Below are 27,667 nucleotides of genomic sequence, written 5' to 3'. Positions count from 1 at the left end.
CATGACCAAATAACAGTACGTACTAAAACATAACATATTTATACGCTGGAGAGGGTATATTAAGTTTTCCACGAATTTTGTAACACACAACAGGAAACTTTGAAGAGTCTATAAAGTATATATGGTAAGTATACATACATAAATGATGAGCTGAGTCGTTTTAGGTCGTACCAGTCCGTTGGTTTTTGAGATATCATTCCGAAATTTTGTACACGTTTTTTTCTCACCAAAAAGCTGCTCATTTCTAGAAATCGCCGATATCGGACCACTATTTCATATAGCTGCCATACAATCTGACCGATCCAAATCAAGTTCTGATATGGAAAACTTTTTTATTAGAAAAATTATCTTCACAAAATTTTACATAGATTTTTTTCCCAAGGCAACACTATAATATCCAAAGAAATTGTTCAGATCGGATTACAATAACATATAGTTGCCATACAAGCTAGCCAATACAAACCAAGTCTTTGTATGGAAAACTTGTTTTTTATAATCTTCGAACATATTGTTCAGATCGGACTATTATAACATATGGCTGCCATACAAACCGATCTGTCAAAATCAAGTCCTTGTGTGGAAAACTTTTTTATTTGACAAGATATCTACAAGAAATTTGGCACACATTATGATCATCAAATTGGCCACAAGATTGTGCGCTTTGACCTCATCAAACACATTCTCCTTATATGATTATCTAACAGAAAGAAAGAAAGATAAAGAGCTAATAGCAAATTATTTGGAAATTTTTTGAAATAGTAATTGTGAGTTTCCCTATAAACCAACACGCTCAGACTTCAATAAAAACCAGGCGACATTATATAGAGAAAAGTATGCGAAACCTTTTTAATTTCGCATTTCTTGTGGTGTTTTATTTAATTCTTTTTTTTGCGTCTATTATTTATAATGAAATTTAATATGTTTTGACATTTGATCTGTATAATTGGCCATTAATATATTTATGTACTAATGTAAAATCCCGCACTTAATAATCATTATTGGTAACAACTTTGCAATGAAATCGGAACAGGGTCAAAAAAGGACATAATGTTAAATAGAAGAAGGTAGGTTAAGGGCACGAAAGCGAAGACAATCACCTACACATGCATACATACACAAATGACACACTGAACTACTCTCGCTTTATTATTCTACTACACACTGATTCAGCCAAACCGACCGCATTCCGCTCATAAATAATGCATAAATTCTGACTCGGCTCATGAATGAGTAATACGAAAATCTTTGATATGCCACACGCCTTTATTGCGTCGCACTTCGCACACACTTAACATACTGTCTGATCATTATATAATATATTATTTTTCCAATAATTTTTTTATTTTATATATTTATTAGTTGCTTTTACATTGGATATGTTGGTAGTTGTAGGTGGGTCAAACATACCTTTCTCATTGTCGCTGTGTAGCGAGGCAACGCTGCCGAAGAAACGCTTATCCAATATTTGTAGCAATTGTAAAGCGGTGGAATGCACCTCAACACGTGGACAGCCGGTCATTAGCAGTGTGACCGTTATAACCGAGGTGTAGTGATCACAAGGATATTCTCTGTAAAAAAACAAAAAACAACAATAAAAAATTTAATGGAAATGATAAATTATCTTTGAAATCAAAGCTGCTTATATATATATCTATATTTTTTTTTTGTTATAATATTTTATTATTTACTGTAAATGATTTATTTTCCGAAATTATAATATGGAAAGCAATTACTGTTATTTTCGCTGAATTGAAATTCAAAAAAAAAATAAATAAGCTCGAATATTCTTCTCTTGGTGTAGACTTTGCTTCTCAGATAAATTCAGAATAACAGTCAGGGGAGTCAAACCTGTAGATCTGAATTGCGAGTCAATGTGACCTGTTTTTGGCATCAGCGGCCCAGGGGATTAAAATTTCAGATACTAAATATTGTAATCAGATATTGAATATTCAACGGTCAAGGGCTTTTTAAGGCATTTGCGGGCAGGCCGCCACACAGTGTGAAATGAGCCTATAATGAACCAACCGGATCTCAATTGTTCTCAGCAAAAAAACATTTTTATGTTTGAATGGATCTGAGTGAATAAAGGTATGCGCTTAAATGTAGGCAACGTTATTTTTTATAGATAAAAGTATGTAACTTCGATAGCGTAAACTTGATTTTGATTGATCAGTTTGTATGGCAGCTTTTTCTTATTGTGGTCCGATCTAAACAATATATTCGGAGATTGTAACCTTGCCTTGGGCAATAATCCATGCCAAATTTTGTGAAGATACCTTGTCAAATAAGTAATTTTTTTATAGAAGAACTTAATTTTCATCAATCAGTGTGTATAGCTGCTACACCCCATTATGGCCCGTTATCGGCGCTTCCGACAAATCAGCAGCTTTTTGGGAAGATAAGGAACGGTGCGAAATTTCCGATCGATATCTCAAAAACTTAGGGATTATAGTCAAACTCGTCACGCTGAACATATATATATATATATATATATAATAATGTAATATAATATAATATAATATATATTGTATAATATATATATATTAGGGTGGAGCGAAAACAATTTCTTTTTTGTGCTTAGCCTGAGGGTAAAAATTGTAAATTATAAAAGAGAAATTTTTTGGACAAAAACAATTTTTTTTCGGTTTAAACTCTTCACATTTCTATAAAAATTACCGAATTTCACGTTTTTTGACTCAAAATTTATTTTAGCACTTAAAGAAAGCATATTGTCGTTTAAGACTATTTTTTAAAACTCCAATAATGACCACAAAAAATAACACAATTGATAACTTTAATTTGGCTAGAAAGAGGACTCTCCAGAGCTTCTAAAACACTTATCAAATTTTTTTACGAAATAAAAATTTTAACTCGAAATTTACTTTAACAGTAAATGGGCTCTAGATGTAAAAACAAATTTTTTTTTCCAAAATTTTCTTTTTTTATAGTCTACAAATTTAAAAAAAAAAATTTCGCTCTACCTTAATATATATATATATAAACTTTGTAGGTTCTTTGACGTACCCTCAGAGTACAAAAATAGTTAGAAAGGAATTTCGTATCCTTATGAAACATTATTTTTGATGAAAAAATTGCTGTTTATACCAAAAAGTAGGTTAAGAAGTGTTATCTAAGCAATATGCTAGGCGAATCAACTAATTCATAAGTGCTCTATCTCGTGCAGGCCATATGAGCACCGAAGACGATGACGCAGTTGAGTTTCAAAAGCCGTTATTACGAACGAAAACATTAAAAAATACATAAATATTTTGGACGACCGTAAATGGGGTTGAACGAGCTAGCTGACATAACGGATATGCTAAAGCTCGGTGAAAATGGTATGTATTGCTTTCAGATCCGCCCTAGTGAATTTTTCGTATACTTATAACTCAAAAGATTGGTCGCTGATAGGAAATTTAACTACAATGAAGAGATAAGCGCCGAAACCGAAGCCTATATTGAAGCAAAAGCCAAAACGTACTACAAAAATGGTATCGAAACCATCGTTGAATATTAAATTCGAACTACACCAAAAAACTTGGAGTTTCTTTGATGCGATACAGTCTCTTCATCACACTTCTCTTAATGATACACACGAGTATATGTGGAGAGGTAACGAGAAATAGAATAAAAATGTTGACAATATTTCTTTACAAAAAATCAACTTTCAACTCCACAAATACATATACATACGTTGTAGCAAAAATGCAAGAAATTTTTAAAGTTCTTGCCACAAAAACAGAAATTGTCATAAAAACAAAACGAACTAAACTTAAAGAAGCTTAGTTGATACATATACATAAATTTATTTTTTCATGCCGAATCCGTTGCTTAGGATCAGTTCTAGGGACGACACAGCAAGCAATCAAATGCATGTTAAGGGAAAGACAAAAAAAAAACCAATGCTGATGTGGAACATACACAAGTGGAATTATGTGTATGTATATGGACATACACTTGTAAATATGTATGCCGATGGCTGGTGCAAAGGGTTAAGCGAGGACAGTACGAAAGTAAAATATCAAAACCATTGAGATGTAAGCGAATTTTAATTCGAAGAAGGCAATTTAATTTTACTGCAGTGCCTAAGAAATCACGTGCGTTTTTGGAATTTCAAATATGCTGCATGGAATATATTCTATAAATATATACAAGCGCTGGAGCGAACGATCCCGAAAGCATAATTGTTACCTAAATTTATAAAGAGTGCAAGGTGTAATGTTAAATAAAAAACAATAACTAATTTGAACTGACTTCTAAAAATGTTTCTAGTAAAGTAGCTTTCGGTGAGTCGCGGGTTCAATAACAGTCAGCTGTTTAATCTTAAACTTTCATTATGTAACCGAAAACTACAAAATTCGTAAACAATAGGTTACTTTTCGGGCGATAGGGTACGAACTGAACTGAACTAAGTACATAAAAACCAAAGGCATTCTTTTATTAATTAGTAATTATAATTTTTATATTTAAACCCGAACGAATCCCGAGACACAAATAAAATATACAGATTTCCCTGCAATAACAGCAAGAGAGCAACATAATCGCATTCCAATATAATTTTATGCCTTCCCAGAAGTATAGCACTTAGCTTCAAGTCAAAGACTATTAAAAAGTATGTAAAGATTTGTTTTTCTTCTTTAACTTCTTAGAAACAAACTTTTCTCAGTTTACACACTTTTTTGTTGGGAATAATTTAACCTGATAAACAACTTGCTAAGAAGCCTTTATTGGAATCCAAAACAAACATTCGCTTGCAAACTTTTTTTATATTTTTCAGAAGAGTTAATAGTTTATAGAGGTTAGATATGGAACCTTATCTCGAAATATACAGAAGCTAAGCAATCTGAGGTCTAAGCCGATTTCTCTTTTCACATTAAACTAAAGTGTGCTCAGGAAAAGATTCCCACTTAATGTCAACAATATATAATAAATATATTATATATTCACCGATATATGCTTATATAAACCACTGGAGGAAAAGATTCCCACTTAATGTCAACAATATATAATAAATATATTATATATTCACCGATATATGCTTATATAAACCACTGGAGGAAAAGATTCCCACTTAATGTCAACAATATATAATAAATATATTATATATTCACCAATATATGCTTATATAAACCACTGGAGGAAAAGATTCCCACTTAATGTCAACAATATATAATAAATATATTATATATTCACCGATATATGCTTATATAAACCACTGGAAGCACAGATATCCTTACATTTGATATATAGCACCGATTTGGATATATTAAGGTGATAGATGTCACACATCGGAGGAATTATTTGAGTTAAGTTGTTTTTTCAGATCTTCAATGACTCATAAGTTTGTTATTGTAAATTTAAATTAGCTTGTCATTCGAAATATAGTTATATACGAACTAGGCATGGTTGGAGTACGGTTTTACAATATCCTAGACAGTTTCATTTTATATAGCATAAAAGGGCATAAAAGGATCTTTATACTGATTCTGTTCGGTCAGTTTAATTTTACAGCTATATGCTATAGTGGACCGACTCAAACAATTCCTTCGGAGATTAATGCGTTGCTTTGGATAAAAATCTATGCCCAATTTCGTAAAGATATGTTGTCAAATAAAAAAGTTTTCTATAGAAGAACTTCAGTTCGATCAGTAAGTTTGTATGACAGCTATATGCTATAAATGTCCAAGTCGCTATAAATGTTAAGTTCAATTTCAAAAAATATTAATAATCCAACATCTAACATTTAGAACTACTTTCATCAGAAAATATATAATTTGGAGTCAAAATATCAGTAAATAATCAACATCAAAAATAAAAAATGTGAAAAAAATATTAAGAAAAAAATAGCTTTATAAAAAATATATATTTATAAACAAAATAATTTTCAATAACTCAAATAATTGATTTAATGTGCATGATAGTTAAGCACAAATTATGAATTTCATACATTTTAAATCACAGCCGCGAGCTTATAGCCATAAGAACAGCAATAATGTTGCAATGGTATGAGTACAAAGAAATAATACTTTGTTAGTACGAATTGGCACGCGAGGCAGTCATAATTGCAGCAGTTGTGTGCCTTACGACTACCCCGGTTTGCAAGATATTATACAAAAGGAATATAAATAAAGAGCATTTGAGAACATAAAAGACGTTAGTGTTCATAATAAAGTTGCAGCAATTCTAAATCTGTTAAATGTTAGCGGCAAACATACGAAACAGAAGGTTTTGCTAATATAGGCGTTTTAATTCATTTTTATCGCTGGTTTTTGCAGAAAAAGTATTCAAATGCTAATTATTGTTTGCAGATTTTTTTAAATACATTTCAAGGTTGATTATTTTGAGCTTGGAAAATTTATATAAGTTCGAAAGTTTCAAAGATATTACATATATTTTCGAAATCGCTTAATTTGGCTTGAGAAAAATTTTTATGACAGAAAAAAAGACAAAAAAACTGCGTCTCGAAACGGTTCATAATTTGTTACTAAAAGACCGCGACTTCATATGTATTTTTAGTGTTCAAAAATGTCTTATATATTTTCTCAAAATTCTTACCTTGCACTAAAAATAGCAGCCAAAGCCAGGAAGCAAGCATCGGCGACGCGCTCTGTCGACGTATAGCAACGATCGATTACCCATTCGAGCAACACACTACTGTCGGGATTCGATTCGAGTAGCAAAACAACTGTATCGCGCGCTAATAGATAGATCTGCATTTGAAAAAAAATTGTCATTAGTGAACATAATATTAATTTTATTTATAATTTATAAAAGTTTGCAATTCAGTTCAATTGTGAAAAGTAACTCGTTTACTTTTAAAATATTCGCACATGCAAAAAGACTTCGCTCACCTTCTCATCTTTGGATGTCAACAGCATGTCCAGCCACACATATAAAATACCGTAATCGGATAGAAATGGTGCATAGAATATGTGACCGCAGCAGATCAGAGCGGATAGTGCCTGTTTTAAAAATAGAAACGAATTCATTACGGAGCAAAATCTAAGTATATGTATGTATGTATGTGTTCGAATTTGGAATACATGAAGCTTATAAGACTTAAAAGGCTTAGGGGTATGAAGAGACTGCTTCATATTTTCAAACAAATCTAACATTAAACAAAAATAATTTTAATTTAAAAGCATTTGAAGCTTGAAAGGAGATTTCTAAACCACCACACTAGCTTCAGCTATCTATAAGAACGAAACTCAAGTGAAACTCACCTGAAGAGCACTAAACTGTAGCTTCTCCTCCTCGGGCGTTTGTCCAATCTGCGAGGTGACACCCAGCGGCTTGGCAAATGAACCACACCAAATAGCAAAGAGATTGAAAAGACTGCGTTTTAAGCCGGTGGTTAGCAGTGTGCCACATGAATCCACTGTAAGGGTAAATGAATTGATAAATTAAACAAAGTAATTGCGTAACTTGGAACAAAAGGAAACTTACGTGAAAAATTCTTTATCATTTTTCGTATGAAATTGCAAAAGTGCGCTTTCACTTCACGAATGCTTGTGTTGTCCTTATCCGTTTCGGCTAAAAGATATTGAATAGCGCCCTCTATGTATTCGACAAAGGTTGGATGTAGAGACATTGTATCGCGTTCCAGTACACATGGACTACAGAAAGAAAGCAACGAATGAAAATATAATAATACACAATATGTAAAAATATTGATTTTTATAAACAATTACATACATATAAAATATTTTTTAAAACAATTTAAATTATAAGTTTGGGACCGAAAATTTTCATCATTTCTCAAAAAAAAATTAAACAAAAAGTTTCCAGCTTCAAAATTAGTAGTTATATTTAGAAGTTTAATTTCATTTAAAAATTACAAAAAAAATGTATTATTATTATTAAACATTTATATACATATTTCATTATTAATATTTAATAATATTTGAAAAAAAAAATTTAAATTACAATAAAAAAACATTTTGGAATAATTTTATATACAAATTTTAATCGATGATAAATAAAGTTAATAACAAAAAAATATTCGAAAAAATTTAAGTTAAAAAAAATATACATTGGAAAATTTTTAAATATTCGAAAAAATTTAAGTTAAAAAAATATATATTCAAAAATTTTTAAATATTCGAAAAAATTTAAGTTAAAAAATCTATATTTTCGAAAATTTTTAAATAAAAATTTTTAAATTCAGAAATCGAAGATATACTAATGTTAAAAACAAAATTAAAAAACAAATATTTTGGGCTCGAAATTTCAATTAAACATATATTTGTTCAAAATTCACTGTTTTTTTATTAAATAGTTGTAAAATATCTATTTTGATTTTGAGTAATTGTCAAAAGCACCAAATTGTTATGCAAAAAGTTTCGAAAACGAATTTTTTAAAAATTTCGAAAACATAAAAAAGGATTAAGTTCAAGCTTCATATTGTATTTATTAATTATTTAAATTATAAATTAAATTATTTCTTAATTTAAAAATAAAAACTGCATTCAAAATCATTTAGATACATATGTATGTACACATGAATCAACATTATTAAATTAAAAATTTGTTACATATGTTTTCGAAAACGCATTTAAAAGTTTTTATTCGGAATTTTCTAAATAAAAACGATTTTACTTCGAAGCTTGAAAAGAACTTTAGTTGAAATTGAAGATAATTTTTTCAATAAATATAAATTTTTGGATTTAGTACCTTCCAAAAGAAATAGGGAATAAAATGAGCTCCGAAAATAATGTTTGAATAATATCAAAATTTACAATTTGAAAATATAAACATTTTTGAGCAACTGCAAATATCATACACCGCCTCAATATCAAATTTTTGTATAAACCATATTTAAGATTAATAAAAATATTTATAAATTTTTGAATCTCGAATAATTTTTGCACCTAATTTTTTGTGATTTTTACTAAGAACCAATAAGCAGTGCTCTGATTGCGATAGTGAGTTAATAGAAATTCAATTTATCTTTAAAGAATGAATTAAAAAATAAATAATAATAATAAAAATTTTATTTTCAAAATTTTTTCAAATAAGGCGAAATTTTAAAATTTTTATAATGTATCAATGAAGCAATTTTGTTAAAAAAAAAAACATGTCAACTGCCACATCTGTGGGGCAATTTTTGTACCTTTTCCCGCCTATTACACACACCCCACTTACCTAACACCAAATGTGCCATTTTCTGCAATTTTCTCCAAAACACGTACAAGCTGTAAGCGTAAAGCATCGCGACGACGCCGACGACGCATATTCTCCTGCTTTCTGTCGACAGCTTCGCGTATATACACGACCAGCTCTTCCATCAAATCCCTGCAAAAATTAAAAAATAAATGTAAAGCCTCTTCACAAACAAGGAAATACACACAGTTATATACAGTTATATGGAAAGGCATGTTAAAGTAGACGCACATTTGACACGTAGTGTATTTTATGCATGCCTACACGGATATACAAACACCAAGTGTTATTTGCGTTGAAAAATATATTATAGAATATAATGGGCACGACAGCGTAGTTTAGACGCTAGAAGTCGAAATAGTTTTTATATTAAAAGATAACAGCATAGCACACTATTGCCAATGCATGTATATGTGTGAGTTCACAATGGCATAAAGTGCTCATTTCGAATATTTATTAAGTGAAGTTGTATATAGGAAAGTAGATATGGATATATGTACCTATGCACATATTCACATATTATGTATGTTTTTAGGCAGCTACATACAACTGCACCTATTTACCTCTCCCAATACACTTATCCAAAGAACTTATTAAATTTCCATTTGATTTTCACTTACTTCAACGCCTCGTGATTAATCATGCCAAGCGCATTTACGGCCGCATCACGCACTTCCACCACCTCACAGCGTAGCAGGGGCACCACCAGCTTATAAAGTGCTTGTGGCGATGCCGAACCCATAACAGATTTATCACTGCGATCAGCATTCAAGGAGTCGGGCGAGGAGCTGAAAGAGCGCGTACGTAAGAAAAACAGTAAAATTATTTTAAAAAAATACTCTCTCAAATCGAAATATGCTTCGGTATGAATATTAAATGTGTATAAGTAAGTATGTATTAAAATTGTTTAATGTCATTCATTATTCATGTATTTCTAGTATTTCTTTTTTTGTAGTATTTTATTTTTATTCTGAAAAAAAATTAATTTCAATTTATTATTTTTTGGTTGTCTTTAAAAAAACAAAAAGTTTATTCTCTTAACGCTTAATCCTTTAATTCAAATCTTCATACTACAATAATTTGCACAATTCTGGGGAAAAACTACTAACCAAACTCAACTAGAAGCCAGCGAGCGAATTCAATGGAACTCAAGGCAAACACAAAAACTGTAACACGAAGTTGGCGATTCGAACATTTTTTTTTATTAATTTCATTTTTTCTTTCAACTACTCGATGCACTCAACATTTCTAGCTGTTGTTGTAAAAGAAAGCATTTAAACGAAACAAATATCATTACCCACAAGCAAAAGTAAGTGGAGAGCAAAAACTAAAAATTTCAGAAATAAAAACAATTAATTAGCAGAAATAAATTAGAAGCTGTGATTGTGTAAGTAAAGTATAAATTTTTGCTACTACTAAAACTACGAGACTATATTTAAGAAAGTAAGAATAAGAATGGCGCTACCAAATTGCCGCATGCTAGTAATTATAACACTAGAGTACTACATAATTATTTCAAACACTACTATACTATACTATATATATTATATATTTATAAATATATTATACTACACATATTCTAATAAAGCAAAAAGTCCTCGAAAGACAGAAGAAACAAAAGAAATAAGTTGAACTTTCCACTGAGCCTAAAATATAGTCATAAGGGGTTACATACAGTTAGAATTTTCAAAAAATCAATTTATTTTATTTTTTATTTTTTATTTTTTTTCTTAAAGTACGTATATTTAAGAATACGCACAGAAAATTTCATATCGTTCCGGTGAATATATTCGAAGTTACACGTAAATTTTAAACGGCGTTTCAGAGTTTGTTTAACCCATGTATAGTGCATTTCAAACTTTAAATGCGTTTTTCTCAGAATGGTGTTTTCAAAGTCGGTGACCAACATGACTCGAAAACGGCTAAACCGATTAGTCTCAAATTTTAACACGAGCTTAAATATATTTTTTTTAGTAATTAATCGAAGATTTTTTCTCTCCGATAAATATTTTTGTTTTTATAAACAATTTAAGGCCGAAATTTCGGTGAAAAATCGATTTTGTTTTTTTGAGCAACCGCCATTTTGTCAAAAAATTTTATTTTGCCTATTCCTTCGATTAATGACTAGATTTATTCAGTTCACTAGATGATTCAGTTCAGAAATTTAGTAGTCACCACAAAACGTCATTTTTGAGAGAAGCTCCCGGTGATCAGCTGTAGCTCTTTTCCAAAAATAACTGTATATAACCCCATAACGAAATATTACAAATCTAGTAACTTATTTTTGACTAACCTTCCTTAACTTGAAAAAAGTAGTCAACTTCGTGCTGTTGCTTTACATGATTGCTTTGGGTTATTTTAGCGAGTATTCTTTTGCTGCTAGCTTACAAAAAAGCATGCTAATAATTTTTTAAAATTGTTTTAGAGGTATCTGAATTCGTTTATAGCTCCACAATAACTTCCGTGAGTAATACATATTCGGGGAAGAGACTTTTCTTACGTCTTGAAAGCATGAAACTGGTAAAAATTGCTATTATATAGTAGTTTTATGATCTTAATGTTCGATTAATTGGATCTGAATATTATCCATCTTATCTAAAGGCACAAGCCATCGATATATATACCTTTAAATATCGAATATTTAGAAACTCCGTAACAACTATAGTAGAAAAATAACTTTTGCAAATATTTATCGATAAAAAATAAATATTAACGCTCACTTTCAGTTGATTAAAGGTTTGAAAAATGATGTCAAAGTTAGGCTAAAAATGCAAAAGTTTCGATTTGTATGGTGAAAAAATTTATAAAAAGCCCACTTTATAATAGAAATAAATCTAAAATCACTTGAAATTTAATTTTTTATATTTAATTTTTAAGAATATTTAAAAAAATTTTACATTTCGAAGTTCTTGAGCTCTTTCGAATTTTAAATTCCACATGTGATTTTTCAGCACAAATAAAACATTTTTCTCAAAAGTCATGTTTTTTACGATTTTATTTTTAATTTTTGAAAATTAATTCACCATTTATTCGAAGCTCTTGACTTTAATCGAATTTCAATTTCAAATTTATTAACTTAATTAAATTGAATTTCGAAGTTCATAATTTATTTACATTATTAGAAAGAACTTCCATCTTTCTTCGAATTTTAATAATTTTTTCTTTTAAATTTGATAAATTATTTGAATAAAATTTTGAAATTTTTGATAGTCTTCGAATTTTGAGTTCAAAATCTCATTTTTGGGAGCTACATACAATTCAAACAATTTTCGAGTGTCTTAACTTTCTTCGAGTTTTAATTTCGATAATTTAGCTTTTAAATTTATTCAAAATTTTTTCGAAGTTCTTGACTTTTTTCGAATTTTACTTTCAATTATTATTTATTAATTTAACTAAATTAAATATCGAATTTAAATTTACTCAACATTATTTCGATGTTCTTAACTTTCTTCAAATTTTAATTTCGATAATTTACTTTTTTTAATTTAATAATTAAAAATTGAATTAACTTTCGAAGTTCTTGATTTTCTGCAATTCGAATTTTTAGTTCAAAATTTAATTTTTCCGAACAACAATAATAAAAAAAAAATGTCGAGGTTCTTAACTTCTTTGAATTTTAATTACGATAGTTTCGACTTTTTTAATTTCATACCATTAATTAAATATATATTTGATTAAAAAAAACATTTTTAAATGAAAATTTAATTATTGTATTTTCATAATTTTTTCGAAAGTTCATTTTTAATTTCATACCATTCGAAAATTCGCAACTTCAAGAACGAACAAAAATGTTCGAAAAAGGTGGAAATAAAAATATATATATCAACGAAACTCAATTATTGAATAAATATTCTTAATGGTGACTCTTATCGATTCATCCATAGCATCGTCGATTTTTTTATTCAAATAGCTTGTATAAGGTATAAAGTACGCGCTTTTTGCAATAAGGAAAATATGTTCTCGGATATCGATATAGACAGCACTACAAAAATTTTATGTTTAAGAAAATTTAATAATTGAAAAATATTGATTTTCAAAAAATTTGTAAAGTATGGAATTGATAATATTACGATATTTTCTTTCAAAACAAAAAAGAAAAATTAAGATCATAAAAAACTGGACAATCTAACAATAAGCGCATTCGCCATTAAAAAAAAGCTGCATTCAAACATACACATACATACGCACGCCAATGCATATTAAGCCCAAAATAACTGATAAAGGATATTTATACTTTAGCTATGCTTACTAGGGACTAGGGACACTGAAAGATGCTAAAAAATATATAAATAATATTTCTTAAGCATAATACGAATATACGTACATATACATACATAGTTACTGCTTACAAAGTTAAGCCTACAATAACAATTACATGGGAGTTTGTAACAGCAAAGACGCCAAAAGCATGGACTAAGCCAAATCATTAGAAATACACACACATCCAAGGCAACTAAAGTCCCACCAAAAGTTCTAAAATATAGTTTGTTTCTTGGTTTTCTATTTGTTTTTGCATTTTTTTTCATGTATGTATGTATGTGCACATATTTTACCCAAGTCGTTTTTGTCGTGCCTCCTTACGGCCATACGATAGCGGCAGCGTAAAGCGTGTCACAATGCCCTCGGGTCCAAACACGTTCGATGGTATATTATCCAAAGAATCGGATAGTGACCGTGAGTCCGACTGATCTTGTAGACTAAAATTATTAATGAATTGTATTTGTTGAGTGACAACGCCTTCAAACGTATGTATGTATGTACATTAAGTGGCATGAGAGAAATTTTTAATGTCGCACAACGGTCATGTTCGTTACAAACAAAAGGAAAATGCGGTGAAATGCCGAGGCATTTCGTCAAAATGATAGGGATTCACTGATTGTATGACGGATGTGTTGATATGGTGTTTAATGCTGCCATCATATTGTTTTTCGAGTAAGTACCGCTCACTTTTTTCTTTTATTTTATTTTATTTTTTTTCTATTATTTTTATTTTTTTTTATTTTATTTCAACTCTTTTCATAAATTTTTTGAAATTTTCTTGGTGAAAATGCGACGATGGCGATTTATGCTATGTGTCTACAATTACATACATACACTACAATATTTCTATACATATATACACTGCAATAATATATGGGCGAGTGAGTTAGAAAAGCAAACTTAGGATTAATTTTAGTAGTTAACATATTTTTACCTTACACTACAAAGTACCAACACAGAGTGAGAGTGTATGAGTGAGTACAAATATTAGACTTTCGTTGCGTGCAATAAATGTACATATGTAAATAATTAAAATATGTATAAAAGTTCAGCTAATTGTTATTACAACAAAGGGTGGGTAAAATAAAGTTTTGAAACATGCTTGGAGGAAACTCTGGCAAATAATGATTTCCGTTAGTCAAGAATCGAATTGATTTGGTTGGTGGTAAATGTATATTATTTTCTCGACTTGTGTAAAAACCACAAAGAAAATTCACAAAACTTTTGATTTTCGAAAAAAATTTTATGTTCGAAAAATTATGATTTTGGGGAAAAAAAGTAATTTAAAAAAAAAATGTAAGGTTAATCTCGATTTTCGAAAAACTTTTAGTGTACGAAAATTTTCGATCAATCATTTTTAAAGTTCGAAAAAATTTTATTTTCGAAAAATAGTTATGTGTGAAAAATTTTAAAATGAAATAATGAGAAAGCATCGAAATAAATTTTCTCAGTTATTATCGGCTAAATTTAATTATACACAGCTGCTAGAAAGTATATACAGAGTGCGCTAACTTTTATTTCGGTAGATAAATATTTAATAACTTTTAAATTTAGAGTTGCTTAGACATGTTTTGAAAACCCAATTGAATATATGTAATTTTAACTTGGAATCATTTCACATTGAAAAAACGCAACGTAACACTGACAATTTGCATTGAAAATCGTTTTGAAATGCGACGAAATCAATTTTATGTTATCTGTTCGAGTTTATAAGTAAAATTGCTTTATATGGAGAGCAAAAAAATCCTCGAAGTACTTGAAACGGCATTGAATGACTAAGAAGTGATCGCTTGTGTCGGCGTTTGCTCCAAAAGCCAAATTTTTTTAAGAAAACAAGCCATTAATGGAAATTAATGGAAAATAATGGAATAATGGATGTTTAGTCATTATCAGAAGTCAGAAGTCTTGAAGCATTACTCTATTCTGCTCAGGAAGCTCGAAAAAATATATAATTTTGCAATTGTTTGTTTCGAGGCGGTCACGTGATTGGTGTAATTGTAAAGACTAAATAAATGTTAAATATTATATCTGTAATAAACAGCAATTCAATCTTACATACCGACAAGAAAGATGACCCACCCTGTACAGCTGACAATTACAATAGATACTGAGCCAATTATAGTACAATATGAATAATTAAACTGTGAATAGAACGACAATTGCATACAAATTTTCCAATAAAAATAAATACATGCAAAACTATTACAAATCTACGTGCATTAATGAAGTGGTGATAATAGTTTCAGGCTTGCTTGTACGTATTACTAACCGAAAATATAGTAAAAACATAGATTTTTATATGTATGTATATGGAAAAATAATTATTTACGAAAAATAATTAAAAACCAAAAAAATATAAGTAAAAAAAAAAATTCACAAAACGCAAAGGGCGAACGACAAACAGCTGCATATGTTATGAGTAGTCCGTTAGAACTATGCTAAAATAACGTTTAAGTCACACACACACAAATGTAACATAAACAATTTACCTCAAACTCAAATCAGGCGAGGCACAACGCACCGCCACGCTCGGTATTTGTGGCACCAGACGCATGGCGCAAGCCACTTGATTGCGCCACAATTTCAAATAGAGATCTTTTTGACTTTCGGTGGGCATTTTCTTGGTGGGCGCTGAGCTGCGCAGCAAGGAAGCGCGATTATCACTAACCGGTCTGCAAGATAAGCATACAAATTACTAACATTAAAGTTCACTGTAGACGCAAATGACTCACGTGGGATCGATGACGCTGTACAGCGTGGTGACGCGTGAGTAACAAATGGGCCAGGCTTGCGCCACAGCTGAGGGACACTGCTGTAGTATGCGATTACGCTCCAGGAAACCAAACAGCACCATAGACCAGGGATCAAATTGCTGTTGTTGATGTGTTGTGCTGCCCTGTGACAAATTGAGCGTCGATGTGGATGACTTGGAGGTGTCTAGGGAGACTAAAATATTTCTGGTTGAATTATAAAGTATTTAAAAAAAAAAATGTATGGTGACAAACCATCAGTAAGACCAGCCATCCATACGCCACTCGTGCGCTCGGCAATCCATTGCAAGTCTATAGCATTAGCGTTGAGTATAGCAGTCTTCTCTGAAGGTGGCAAGTGTGGTAGGCATTTCTCTAAGACCTGCAAGTGTTGAATAGAATTTTCGTTTGTAATAAATTTTTTTAGAAGAATAAACGTATTAATAACAAGCGTTCTAAAAGAGTATGTAGATATTTTTGTATCACATTTTTTGTGATAAAAAAACTAAATCGGGATATTAGGGGTTTAGACCAGTTTAGAATTTTTTTAAATCTATTTAGTGAACGATTATTGCTTGGCTCAATGATTTGAGGTCCTAAAAATACTAATTTAGTAGAATATTGAAGAAAAGCACTTTTTTGATCGGTCAGTTTGTGAGGCAGCTATATGCTATGGTGGTCTGATCTGAACAATATGTTCGAAGATTGTAAATCTGTCTTGAATGATAATCCATGCATCTTAAATGATAATTTCGTGAAGATAGACCGGCATTCCGGAAGTCCACTAAATTCACTTACCTGTGCACACGACTTATCAATCACATCAATAACCGGTGGCTCTGTCTCTGGAATGCCGAGCGCTTTCATGAGATTCTTCACTTCTTTCAGTATCATAGCCGCCAGCTTGCGCAAGAAAGGACGATAATTGCAGAGCAGCACCAATGCGAAACCCTCAACGAAATGCAGTGTTGTCACCAACGGTATCTCATTCTTCTTAGCAGCATCACCGATATTGATGACAGTCGTTTGTGTTATGCTCGACATGCCGCTGGAAGTTATGCTCGAAGCGCCACTTGAATTCGTATTCACGCTCTTCACATTGCTAGCGCTGGATAGTTGACTGGTGGCGGTGTCTTTGCCAGCGGTCACACCCGCTATGCCACCAGCCACTGTTACACCACCACCAACGCCGCCGGCGCCACCAGCAATGCCTGTGTTGGCAGCGACGCCTACACCGGTGGCGGTCATTGACGTTTTCAACGCATTCGTATTCGAATTGCCATTGCCATTGACGTTTATGGCGCAGCGCCAGATGTTGAGAAATACGAATAGCATGCGCGTGCAATTCTCCAACAATTGCGGATAAGTGTCGGTGACATCGCGCACCAGAAACTGTGTGTAACCGTGCACGACATCCTGACGCCAATCCGGAAAGTCAATTACCAACGTTTGCAGCGACTGATGTGTCAAGATGCGCAACTCCTCGTCCATGTGCACGGTGAGGCGTGACAGAAGGTCCACCAACTCTTGCGCGGTCATCGTTTCGGGTATGAGACGCGGCACAGCGGCGACACAAGTACGAAATAGATCGATACGTGGCTTGCGTTCGCCCGAAAGCATTTCGTCAGGTTCTTTATTTTGATTTTGTGTATTCGTCATCATCAATGGACGGCCGTAGTGCACGTCCAGTGCGCGTAGTATGTCAACGAAGACGCGACGCACGTGCGGAAAGTATGTCGACATGCCAATACTGCGTGCGGTGTCATCTGTTAGCATTTTATTGATGTAGGTCTTCTTCACACGCAAGGTATTGCCGGAGGGCAAGACGGGCACGGTGCGTGGCATCGGTGGTTCGCCGTCTTTTTGCTGCAATGAATCGGCCACGACAAGGAATGCGCGCAGGCCAATGCTCATGCGCTCCGGATTCAAAATCAACTGTGGGGGTATGAAAAATATCAAATTAAAAGCCTTGACTAATGCTTTCCGTTACTTGCCTTAATTGAACGCCCTACACAGAGTAAGTCGTAGACAATTTCACGCATTGCGAAATCCAAACGCTCTTGCGCTATGAATTGTATGATTTTCACAAAAATATTCAGCGGTGTATCACGTGGCACGACACCTTTGGAACCTCTGTGTGAAAAGTGTAGAAAATGTTTAATATTTAAATACAAACAAATATATTTTGCCATATTTTGAATACCAGTACTTACTTCGGAAATAGCGAATTCACAATGCTTTGCAGTCGCGAGTGTGTTGCCGAGTTCGATTCACATTTTATGCGTATCATATAGACCCACAATAACCGATAAAGTGACTCTAGCGCTACACGGCTCATTTTTGCATCGCGATTTTTCAAATTACTCAGGCACATGGCCAAGAAGTAATGCCAGTTTGAAAGAAAGAACGCCTTTTGCGACACACATAACAGGCAAGTGACTAACGGAAATAAAGCTAAGCGGTGTTTGGATTTTGTTGAAGCGTCCAATGTCTGTACATACAACAGCTCAACGAAATTTTTCACACAAGGAACATTAACCTCATTTTTCACAGCCTGGAAGAAGGATGAAAATTAAAGAGAAGAAATTTGCTGAGTTATAAACAAGTTTTTTGTGTTGTATATGTAATAATTATTGTAAATTATATTCAGAAATTTTAGGGGCGGAAAATAATTTAAGTTCGAATTGGTGCTTTTTCGAAAATAGTACAATTATATAATTATATAGTTTTATATTTCGCTTCGACAAAATATTTTCAGCTTTTTTTTTTGTAGTATAAAAAATTCTCTAAATACATACAAATATATGTAAAATGCTGTCAAGTTGTCAGTTTTTGTGGTGTAAAAAATCGTTGAATTCTAATTGTTCTTGAAAATTGAAAAAAACATAGAATTCCTCGTCCCTTAAGAGTCAAAATAATTACTTTCGAAATCAAAAAAGATTTTCGAAATGGAAGTTATTCTTAAAAATAAAATACAAAAATAAAGAGAATTCCTAGTCACTTAAGCATTAAACAATATTAAACAATACTTTCGAAAGCAAATAAAAATTTCAAAATTTAAATTATTCTGGAATATTAAAAAAGATACTTTCGAAAACAAAACAAAATGGAAATTATTCTTGAAAATTTAAAATAGATAGAATTTCTAGCCCCTAAGCATCGAAAAAATATTTTCGAAATCGAAAAAGATTTTCGAAATTGAAATTATTCCTACAAATTTATTTATTTATTTAAACGCCAATCGGCAATATACATAGATATAATAAAGAATTAAAGTATTATACAAAAGTAGCTAGGGTATATTAGTGTACTATCTGGAAAATATTTAAATAATTGTAAGTTAATATGTAATTCAGACTTGATTTAGATGTAATTCAGACCAGCAGGTGTCTCTTAAACCTTAAACTTAAAGGAGATATATATCCTAGTCTCTTAAGCATCGAAAGAAGTACTTTCGAAATCCAAAAAAGTTTTCGAAATTAATTTTATTCTTGAAAATTGAAAAATTCCTAGTTCTTTGAACATCGATATTGAAACTATTCTTGAAAAAAAAATTAAATTCCTATTCTCTTAAGCGGCAAAATAAATACTTACGCAATCAAAAGATTTTCGAATTTGAAATCAAAGACATAAAAGCATTACAATTTTAGCAATTGTCATAAGATCAAGGTCAAAACATGTCTGCATGAAGCAATTTTAAATTTTATTGTCAAAGATTCTCGAAGCAATTAATTTATAACTGAATAGATTGATTGAATCTCCGGCCTTTGCTTTTTTTTTGCTAGTATGAAAACCATAAAGTTTTGAAGCTAATTTTTAATGAGACTATCGGCTTAAACCAAATATAAAAACAGAAGTTCCTCACTTTTTGTGACGATTGCATAGTAAATGAAATCTGTGAGCTGTCAGGCTTGGAGATACCCGCAAACCTTAATGTCATCATTAATCGATTTCACAATCAAAATGGAAAACATATAAAATGCTAATGGCAGTAATCTTCAAATTGCTTAAGACTCAGAGCGGAAATCATATTAGTACTTTTTGCGCAATTTTCTTGCATTCTTAATTAACATAAAAAAAGGTGGGCCGAAGACTTTAAGTAAATAAAATTATAAAACAAAATTGTTAATATTCAATTATACTCACCGCAGCTACTGGTACTAGAATCTCTACAAACAGACCCGCCAGCGCATGCTTGATGTCCTTATCCTTAACTTCGAGAAAATACTGACCACATTCGTGCATAAATTGAAAGGAAGCCTCGAACTCCTCAATAGGCACCATCTGCGCGAACACAATAAGAATTACCAATATTATACCACACTTCACTATATATATACAACACAATACACACCTTAACGCGAAAGAATTTCATACCCATCAGCAGGCTAATAATGCACTGCGTCGTCGTGTTGGATGCCTCTTTGGCGCGCAACTCCTTCAGCTCGCTCATGAAACGTTTGCGCACCGACGAGAAACGACTCTGCGCCAAAACGCCAATCACCTCCGCATACAAATCGGCAATCATATGAATATTGTGCGCATTGGGATTATTCTGCTGACCCTCCTTGTGCTTGAAATGCTTGAATGCCAAATTCTCAATATTCCGTATGAGATCCTCATGACCCGGATGAAAGGGCAACTGTTTGAGTATTTCAATTAGCGCTAGACAAAAAATGAATTCAACTGCAGCCTCACGGCGTTGCAGCTGAAATTCCAAATCGGTGGTGGGTTTCGGTGTCGTGTTCTTTTCCAAGCGTTTGAGATCATTTTTGATTTCACCATCGGACAGCTGGCGACGGTGCCACGCCAGCAGCGTATGCAACAGCGATGGCAGACAATGTTCGGCCACCGAACCGAGTGCCGACAACAGCTGATCGAATTGTTGATCTTCGCCGCGTTGCAGCAGTTTTGACAAATGCTTGTCGGCGCTCTCCATCATCACCAACTCAATCTTCTTCTCCGCCTGCACAGTGAAATCGCTGAATAAATTACGCATAACAATTTCGCCCGGGCGCAACATGGCGGCGGCGTCATTACCACCGGACATTTGTGCGCCGCCTGCGCCACCTTGCGTTAACGGCATATCTAGGGCTTGCGTATAGGAAATGATGTTGATAATGGAGGTGCGCGAGTGTGTGCCCCAAGGTAGGAGCGCCTGGCGTGGCGGTATGACAATGGATACTGTGCTGGCGAGTGTGACGTTCGCTGTTGTTGTTGCCGTTACTGCCACCGACGGTGTCGAAGTGATAATGGCGCCTGCTTGTGGTGTGCGTCCGACAACACCACTGCTCTCATTCCCACTATTATTACCGCTATTATTATGGTTGTATGCGTTGTTAACACTACTATTTGTTATATTACTACTGTTGTTACTGTTGTTGTTGTTGTTATTGTTGATAACACTATTGCTCGCATTATCTACATAGACAACATCTGCGCCGACATGTGACGGTGACTCATTTATGACACTACAATCGATATTGAAGTGCTGTGCTGTTGGTGTGTTGTTCTCATCATTGTTCGGCTGATTGCCGGCGAGGTTTATTGGTGAATTGCCGCCGTTGCCGCCGCCGCCGCCACCACTCGTGCGTGAGGATTTCGGTGTCGATGTGTATTCGTTCGTTAAATTCGTCGAATTACGTTGTTGTTGTGTTGGTGTGTTGCTGTTGTTGTTGGCGCTCCCAACTCCACTTGCGCTCTGCTGTGTGTTACTGCTATCGTTTGTTGACTGCTGTTGCTGCTGCTGTTGTTGTTGTTGTTGTGGTTGATAACCATCGTCGGCAAGCTTTTGATTAGAAGCAGCTGTGTTTGGACTATTTGTCGGGGAATTTAGGTTGCAAGTCGCATTGCTTTGGGCTGTCGTCGTGAAGGCTACATTGTCACTGGTTTGCTGGTGTGTAGCTGGAAGTAAGAAGAAGAAATAGATATATAGCAATTGGACTTTGGCAAATTGTAAATAAAATAGCGTTATTCCAGTAAATCATTATTACAACCGAAATCTTATCTATTTTTTTGAGAATCAAGAACCAAAAGCCAAGAACAATGAAAACATTTGTTAACATTGGAAAAATTTCCGTTGTCCTTTCATTATCTACTATGAGGTAGGTCATATGTAATTATCAAGCTGCGACGTTGCGCAAATAAAATAAAAAATATCGATAAAGCAATTGTTGGAAAGCTAAAAAATTTGGTTTTTAAACGATTTAGACAGATTTTTTGGTCTGGAAACAAAACAGGCCAAAACAGTTATTTATTAAAGATAGCATAAATAGCTAATAATTCCATAAAAAAGGAGTCCTTGAGCTCAGTATATACCAAGCAGGGTAAAAAGGTCGTATCGTTTCCACTGAAATCGAATTCATGTCTGGTATTTAGACCTAACCTTCAAAAGACAAATATTTTAGGAACTACGCCCGGATTGTGTACTACAAAGCTCGGCATAAATAATGAGTTACAGTTTCGATTGCATATATAATTGCCTTTTTGTTATTTTAAGAAGATTTATTTCAGAATTTTGTTAAATACGAATATCATCCTACAACAAATTTAAGCACGTAATATATCTAAAGCAAATTTACAAATCATCATCATTAATCTCGCACACTTTTATAAATATGTATAAGTAAGTGAATGAGTAACCCATGAATATTAAACGTGAGGCCAGATGACTTTGAAGAAATGCGCGAAAATATTATATTTCTGTAAATATATAAAATTGCTGATAAAGCATTATCAATGAAGAATAGAAAGTAAATCACATATTTATTATTTTTTTATTTATTATATGAAAAATAATAATACAATTATTATTTTACAAAGTAAAAGGAGCACTAGCTTCAGAGGCTTTCAGCTCGAAATCACATATATATTATAATACTAGAAGGTTTTGAAATTAGAAACAATCAAGCACTTTACCTCAGACTTCATTTTTTTTTATTAATAAATTTTTTTTTTTATTTAATATATTTAGCATAATTTGAACAAAATAGTCGCAATAAGCTAATATTTATGCTATTATTTTTTAAACTTAAGGTTATGTAACTCTTATATTCGAGGCGTTTGAATTTGCGCCTAATTGTAGGCAACATTTTCTAACTTTCTCATTCTGCAAATTCTAATCTAATCTCACGTCCTTTTCTTTCTAAAACGCAGCTCATTTTTCGGCATCAGCGATATCGAACTACTATAGCATATAGCTGACATACAAAGTGACCGCTCAAAATCAAGATAAAGATCTTTTTATACCATTTTATGCTATAATAAATGCACCTACGAAGGGTATTCTAGCTTCGGTGCAATTGAATTTAACGTTTTTTCATGTTTTTTAAATATTCAATATCAATTTTATTTTTGCGCCTAACTGTAGGCAACAATTTTCGAATTTTTCTTATTTTATTGTAAATTTGTGAGTCGAAATCTCCAAAACTTGCTCATTCTGCGAATTCTTTTCAAATATATATAAGAAAAATGTCTCGTTACTCACATAACTGTATCTACATAAGTACGTATATATATAAATATTTATGTATGGTCATGCATATGTATGCAAAAACCAATGAACAAAAAGTGCGAAGCACGACAACGCATGAAACAAAAGCGTGTCCATAATTGAGTTTGGAAAAAAATCCATTGATTCATTTTGCCACATTTGGACAGTCGAAGGTGTGTAATGTTTCCGCAATTTTATCAATTTTTTCTTCACAACAGCGCGTTATTATGTTAATAATAAACAGACAAATATTCAAGGAGAATGAAATGGTGGCGAGAACACGTGAAATCGCTTGGTGAAATGAACTGCGTATAACAAAGGTTTGATAGATTTCAAGCAGGGTTGCAAATAATCCTTAAAAAAAATAATTGACTTAACATTTTAGTTTAAAAAAAATATTTTATTTTTGTAATCCCAAAAACCGGATTTAAAAAAAATTTTAATTTTAAAAACACAATCAAAAAAAAAATTTAATCCCAAAAAGCAGAATAAATATTTAGGAATAAACATTTTTTTTAATCCCAAACACGGGTTTTAAAAAAAAATGTTAATCTTGAAAACCGGAATAAAATTTTTTTTGAATTTAAAAATATAAAAGAAAAATTTCAATCTTTAACATATAATTAGGAATTTTAAAAAAAAATTCTTTAAAATTAACACTTTTCCCAGCTCATTCAAATCAAAAAGTAATATTTTCAATTTTAATTTTTTTTATTTTTATTTTTTAATTATTAAAATTTTAATTACTAATAAATTAATGATTTAAATTTTAATTATTAATTTAATAAAAATAAAATTTAATTTTTATTGCCAAATTTTTTAATTTAAAAAAAATCACAACCCTGATTTCAAGTCATCAATATTTCCAAAGTTGACATTAATGACAAAAGCAGATATGTGTGAGATTATTTCGTGTCTATTTATAGGTATGTTTGCAGCTATTGTGATAACAATTTGGCAATCACTAAGTGCCCGTCTGAAATCATATTGGGGATTTTATGTCTAAACATTTTAAGCCATATAAAGCAACATAATGACAATTGATGCAGAGGGTTGAGCTCTGAGTGAGTTTTGATTCATTCGAAATTGTATAACGTGACCAAAAATATAATACAATTATAAGTTTGATAAATAAATGAAAGAGGTTCTTTGACCTACAAATATAAGCTAATATGAACCAAAATCGATGAGGAGCAAATTGCTTCCCTAATTACGGTTTTTGTTATTGTTGTGCTAATGCCACAAGATTGACAATGCAAAATCAATATGTGACGACTACATTAACCGGTTTGCTTTGCGAACAGATTATTGGAGCTATTACAAAATAATCTCAGTACTTGAAATAACTTATGTGAATAATCATGTAACAAAACCAATATATTTTTCGTTTCCACGACAGTCGCGTCTACGTAACCGGAACGGACTCAGATTTTTAGCCGGCCAAGAACTGTCAACTTCGCAGCATTTCTCCAAATAACTTCAATTATGTACTCTGCCGCTACAACAACCACGAAATTTTTGAAAATTTCGAATTTTGCTGTTTTTTAACTTCTAAAAACGTAAAAATTTACACTAAAAAAAATTGATCGATATTTTTTTCTATTAGATTGAAAAAATTTGATTATGTTTCGAACTTGGAAGTGGATTATTAGAATTTTTTTTTCAAACAAAATTTCAAAATATTTTTTTCAAACCAAATTTAAATACATACATAAATAAAATTAAGCCGATTATTTAAAAAATATTTATAAAAATTAGTTAATAAATTACAAATAAGTTTCTAATGATTATTTTACTTCTTAACTTGCAGCACGTTCGAAAATTTTTAAAAAAATTTTTAATTTTAGGAAATTTTAAAATCGCTAGCAGACGCTATAAAATGATTCTGCATAATTTTTCCGTTTGTAAACAAAAGAAATATTATTTATTTTTTCACACTTAACATACATACCTTTTAGAATTCACACATATGTATGTACGCCTCAAGTGAAAATAAATAAATTTTGAATCCACTCAAAAATAATACGCACTCATGTTACAGCTAAACTTCAAGTGCGCAGATTTGAGTGCAAATGCGTTTATTCGCAGCTGATAGCTAATTTTCACAGTTATACATCGTTTAACATAAGCACTTTATTAATAGATATTTATAATATGTGTGTGAGGATTAAGAATTAAAACTGGTGAGAAAACACAGAAAATAATAGATTTTATATTTCTTGCGGAATTGTTAAGAAAAACACATGAAAATATCAAATTTTTGTTGTTTGAAGTTTTTATAAAGGATTTTCTTTTTCAAAAATTTAACGGTATTTTTCTATAAATTGGCACCGCATTACTGTTGTTCAGTATACATATCTATTTTTAAATCAACCGTTTTGATACACCAGCTGATTACAATAATCCACAACAACACTTTATTTGTATATAATATTGAAAAAAAAATAACCAAAAACAAAAACTTTAACACTCTTATTAGCTGGGTGTGACAAAAACAAAACAGAAATGTATTAATTAATGCGCGCTGCTGCGACACGTGAGCTTACGCTGCGTGCCATTAATTTTCACAGAACAAAAAATAAATGAAAAAACTACAAAACAAAAAATAAATGAAAAAAGCTACAAAAAAAAAAATAAATGAAAAACAAAAAATACAAATTAAAAAAAAAAAAAAAAAAAATTTGCCGTACAAGAACTTAATATTGATCGCTCAGTTTGTATGGCAGCTACATGTTGCAGTGGTCCAAACTGAATTTCCAAATTTATTCAAATATAGTAGCATATCCTTAAACAGTAATTCATGCCAAATCTTGTGGAGATATCGTGTCAAATAAAAAAGTTTTCCATACAAAAACTTGTTTTTAATCGTTTAGTTTGTATAGCAGCTATATGATATAGTGGTCCGATCTGAACATTATGGGCGGAGATTGTAGCTTTGCCTTGGACAATAAAGTAGGCCAAATTTCAATTAAAAAAGTAAGTGGTCCGATAGCCTCAGGGTATATAAATCCAAAAAAATACAAAAACAAAAAACAATACAAAAGAGTAATACAAAAAAAAAATACAAAAGCAAACAAAAAAAAAAACAATACAAAATATTTCAAAAAAAAATCATATTATGAGCTCAGCAAATGACAAAAATGTGACGCGTTCCACTAAACGCCGCCGAAACACCCGCGCTGATGTCCAAATGCCACAAGCTCGCAGCAATCAAATGTTCGATAGGCGAATTGCCGACAAACACATTAATATACTATATATATATATGTATATGTATGTATGTATATACACTTGTGCATGCGTATGTAAATCAGTGTAATATCGTGCGCGATTCCGACCACAACAACAACAAGCAGGCTGCTATTAGCAGCTGAAATCAAAATAATCATCACCAGTTATAGAATTTTTCGAACACACAAAACAAAGCATAAACGAGTGTAAATTATAAACACTTTCCGCCACAAAATTGTAGATATGTATATGCATGGTTATATTTATACTTGCAGAACCAGCTGTAGTTGTAAGTGTGTATGTTTGTATGCGCCAAATGAACTTACGCATTCATTTGCTTAAATAAGTATGTATATTTAAATGTGATACGCTATACACATACACATACACACACACACACATATGTATAGTATATTGAGGAAATTTTGTAACTTTAAGGACGTCAGCGTGGGCACTAAGTTCAGCGCTTTGCTTTTCCGCTTAATTCACACCACAACAAATTAGTTACTTGACTTTTCACAAGGGTTGTGCAATAGGATTTCAATTCGTAACGATTTATCATGGCACTACTACTGGCAAATATAAATATTCGATTTTTTTTAAAACCGTTTCGCAACACTTAAAACAATTAAATAAATCAGAATCACATTTATTGCACACATATACACAAATATTTACATATAAACGCTGGCACCGTCGATAATAATATACTATGCACGTTTCGTCACAATGAATTATTAAATTTTTCGTTTGAGTAAAAATTTGTAATTTT

At 31.8% G+C, this 27,667-nt stretch overlaps 1 protein-coding gene across 7 annotated transcripts in view; it reads right to left on the bottom strand.

Annotated features, from left to right (window-relative positions):
• The window catches only part of fry (Protein furry), a 113,464-nt gene that overhangs the window by 83,394 nt on the left and 2,403 nt on the right, over window positions 1-27,667 (bottom strand). For 4 of the 7 annotated variants that reach the window (XM_070112180.1, XM_070112178.1, XM_070112179.1 and 1 more), the window contains exons 2-17: window positions 20,527-22,076; window positions 20,319-20,456; window positions 18,386-18,726; window positions 18,167-18,305; window positions 16,971-18,107; window positions 16,428-16,554; window positions 16,155-16,368; window positions 15,912-16,094; window positions 13,716-13,859; window positions 9,783-9,950; window positions 9,145-9,294; window positions 7,447-7,616; window positions 7,224-7,378; window positions 6,852-6,962; window positions 6,556-6,710; window positions 1,408-1,568 (exon numbers count right to left, since the gene is read on the bottom strand). In XM_070112180.1, coding sequence (XP_069968281.1) covers window positions 1,408-1,568; window positions 6,556-6,710; window positions 6,852-6,962; window positions 7,224-7,378; window positions 7,447-7,616; window positions 9,145-9,294; window positions 9,783-9,950; window positions 13,716-13,859; window positions 15,912-16,094; window positions 16,155-16,368; window positions 16,428-16,554; window positions 16,971-18,107; window positions 18,167-18,305; window positions 18,386-18,726; window positions 20,319-20,456; window positions 20,527-22,076 — 5,043 coding nt within the window. The remainder of the gene's footprint in view (window positions 1-1,407; window positions 1,569-6,555; window positions 6,711-6,851; window positions 6,963-7,223; window positions 7,379-7,446; window positions 7,617-9,144; window positions 9,295-9,782; window positions 9,951-13,715; window positions 13,860-15,911; window positions 16,095-16,154; window positions 16,369-16,427; window positions 16,555-16,970; window positions 18,108-18,166; window positions 18,306-18,385; window positions 18,727-20,318; window positions 20,457-20,526; window positions 22,077-27,667) is intronic. The other 3 variants (XM_070112183.1, XM_070112182.1, XM_070112184.1) reach the window with 1 other exon arrangement.

Source organism: Bactrocera oleae, chromosome 6, assembly GCF_042242935.1.
Source record: "Bactrocera oleae isolate idBacOlea1 chromosome 6, idBacOlea1, whole genome shotgun sequence".
In the NCBI taxonomy this organism is placed as follows: domain Eukaryota; kingdom Metazoa; phylum Arthropoda; class Insecta; order Diptera; family Tephritidae; genus Bactrocera; species Bactrocera oleae.
This window is presented reverse-complemented; position numbering and strand designations above follow the sequence as displayed.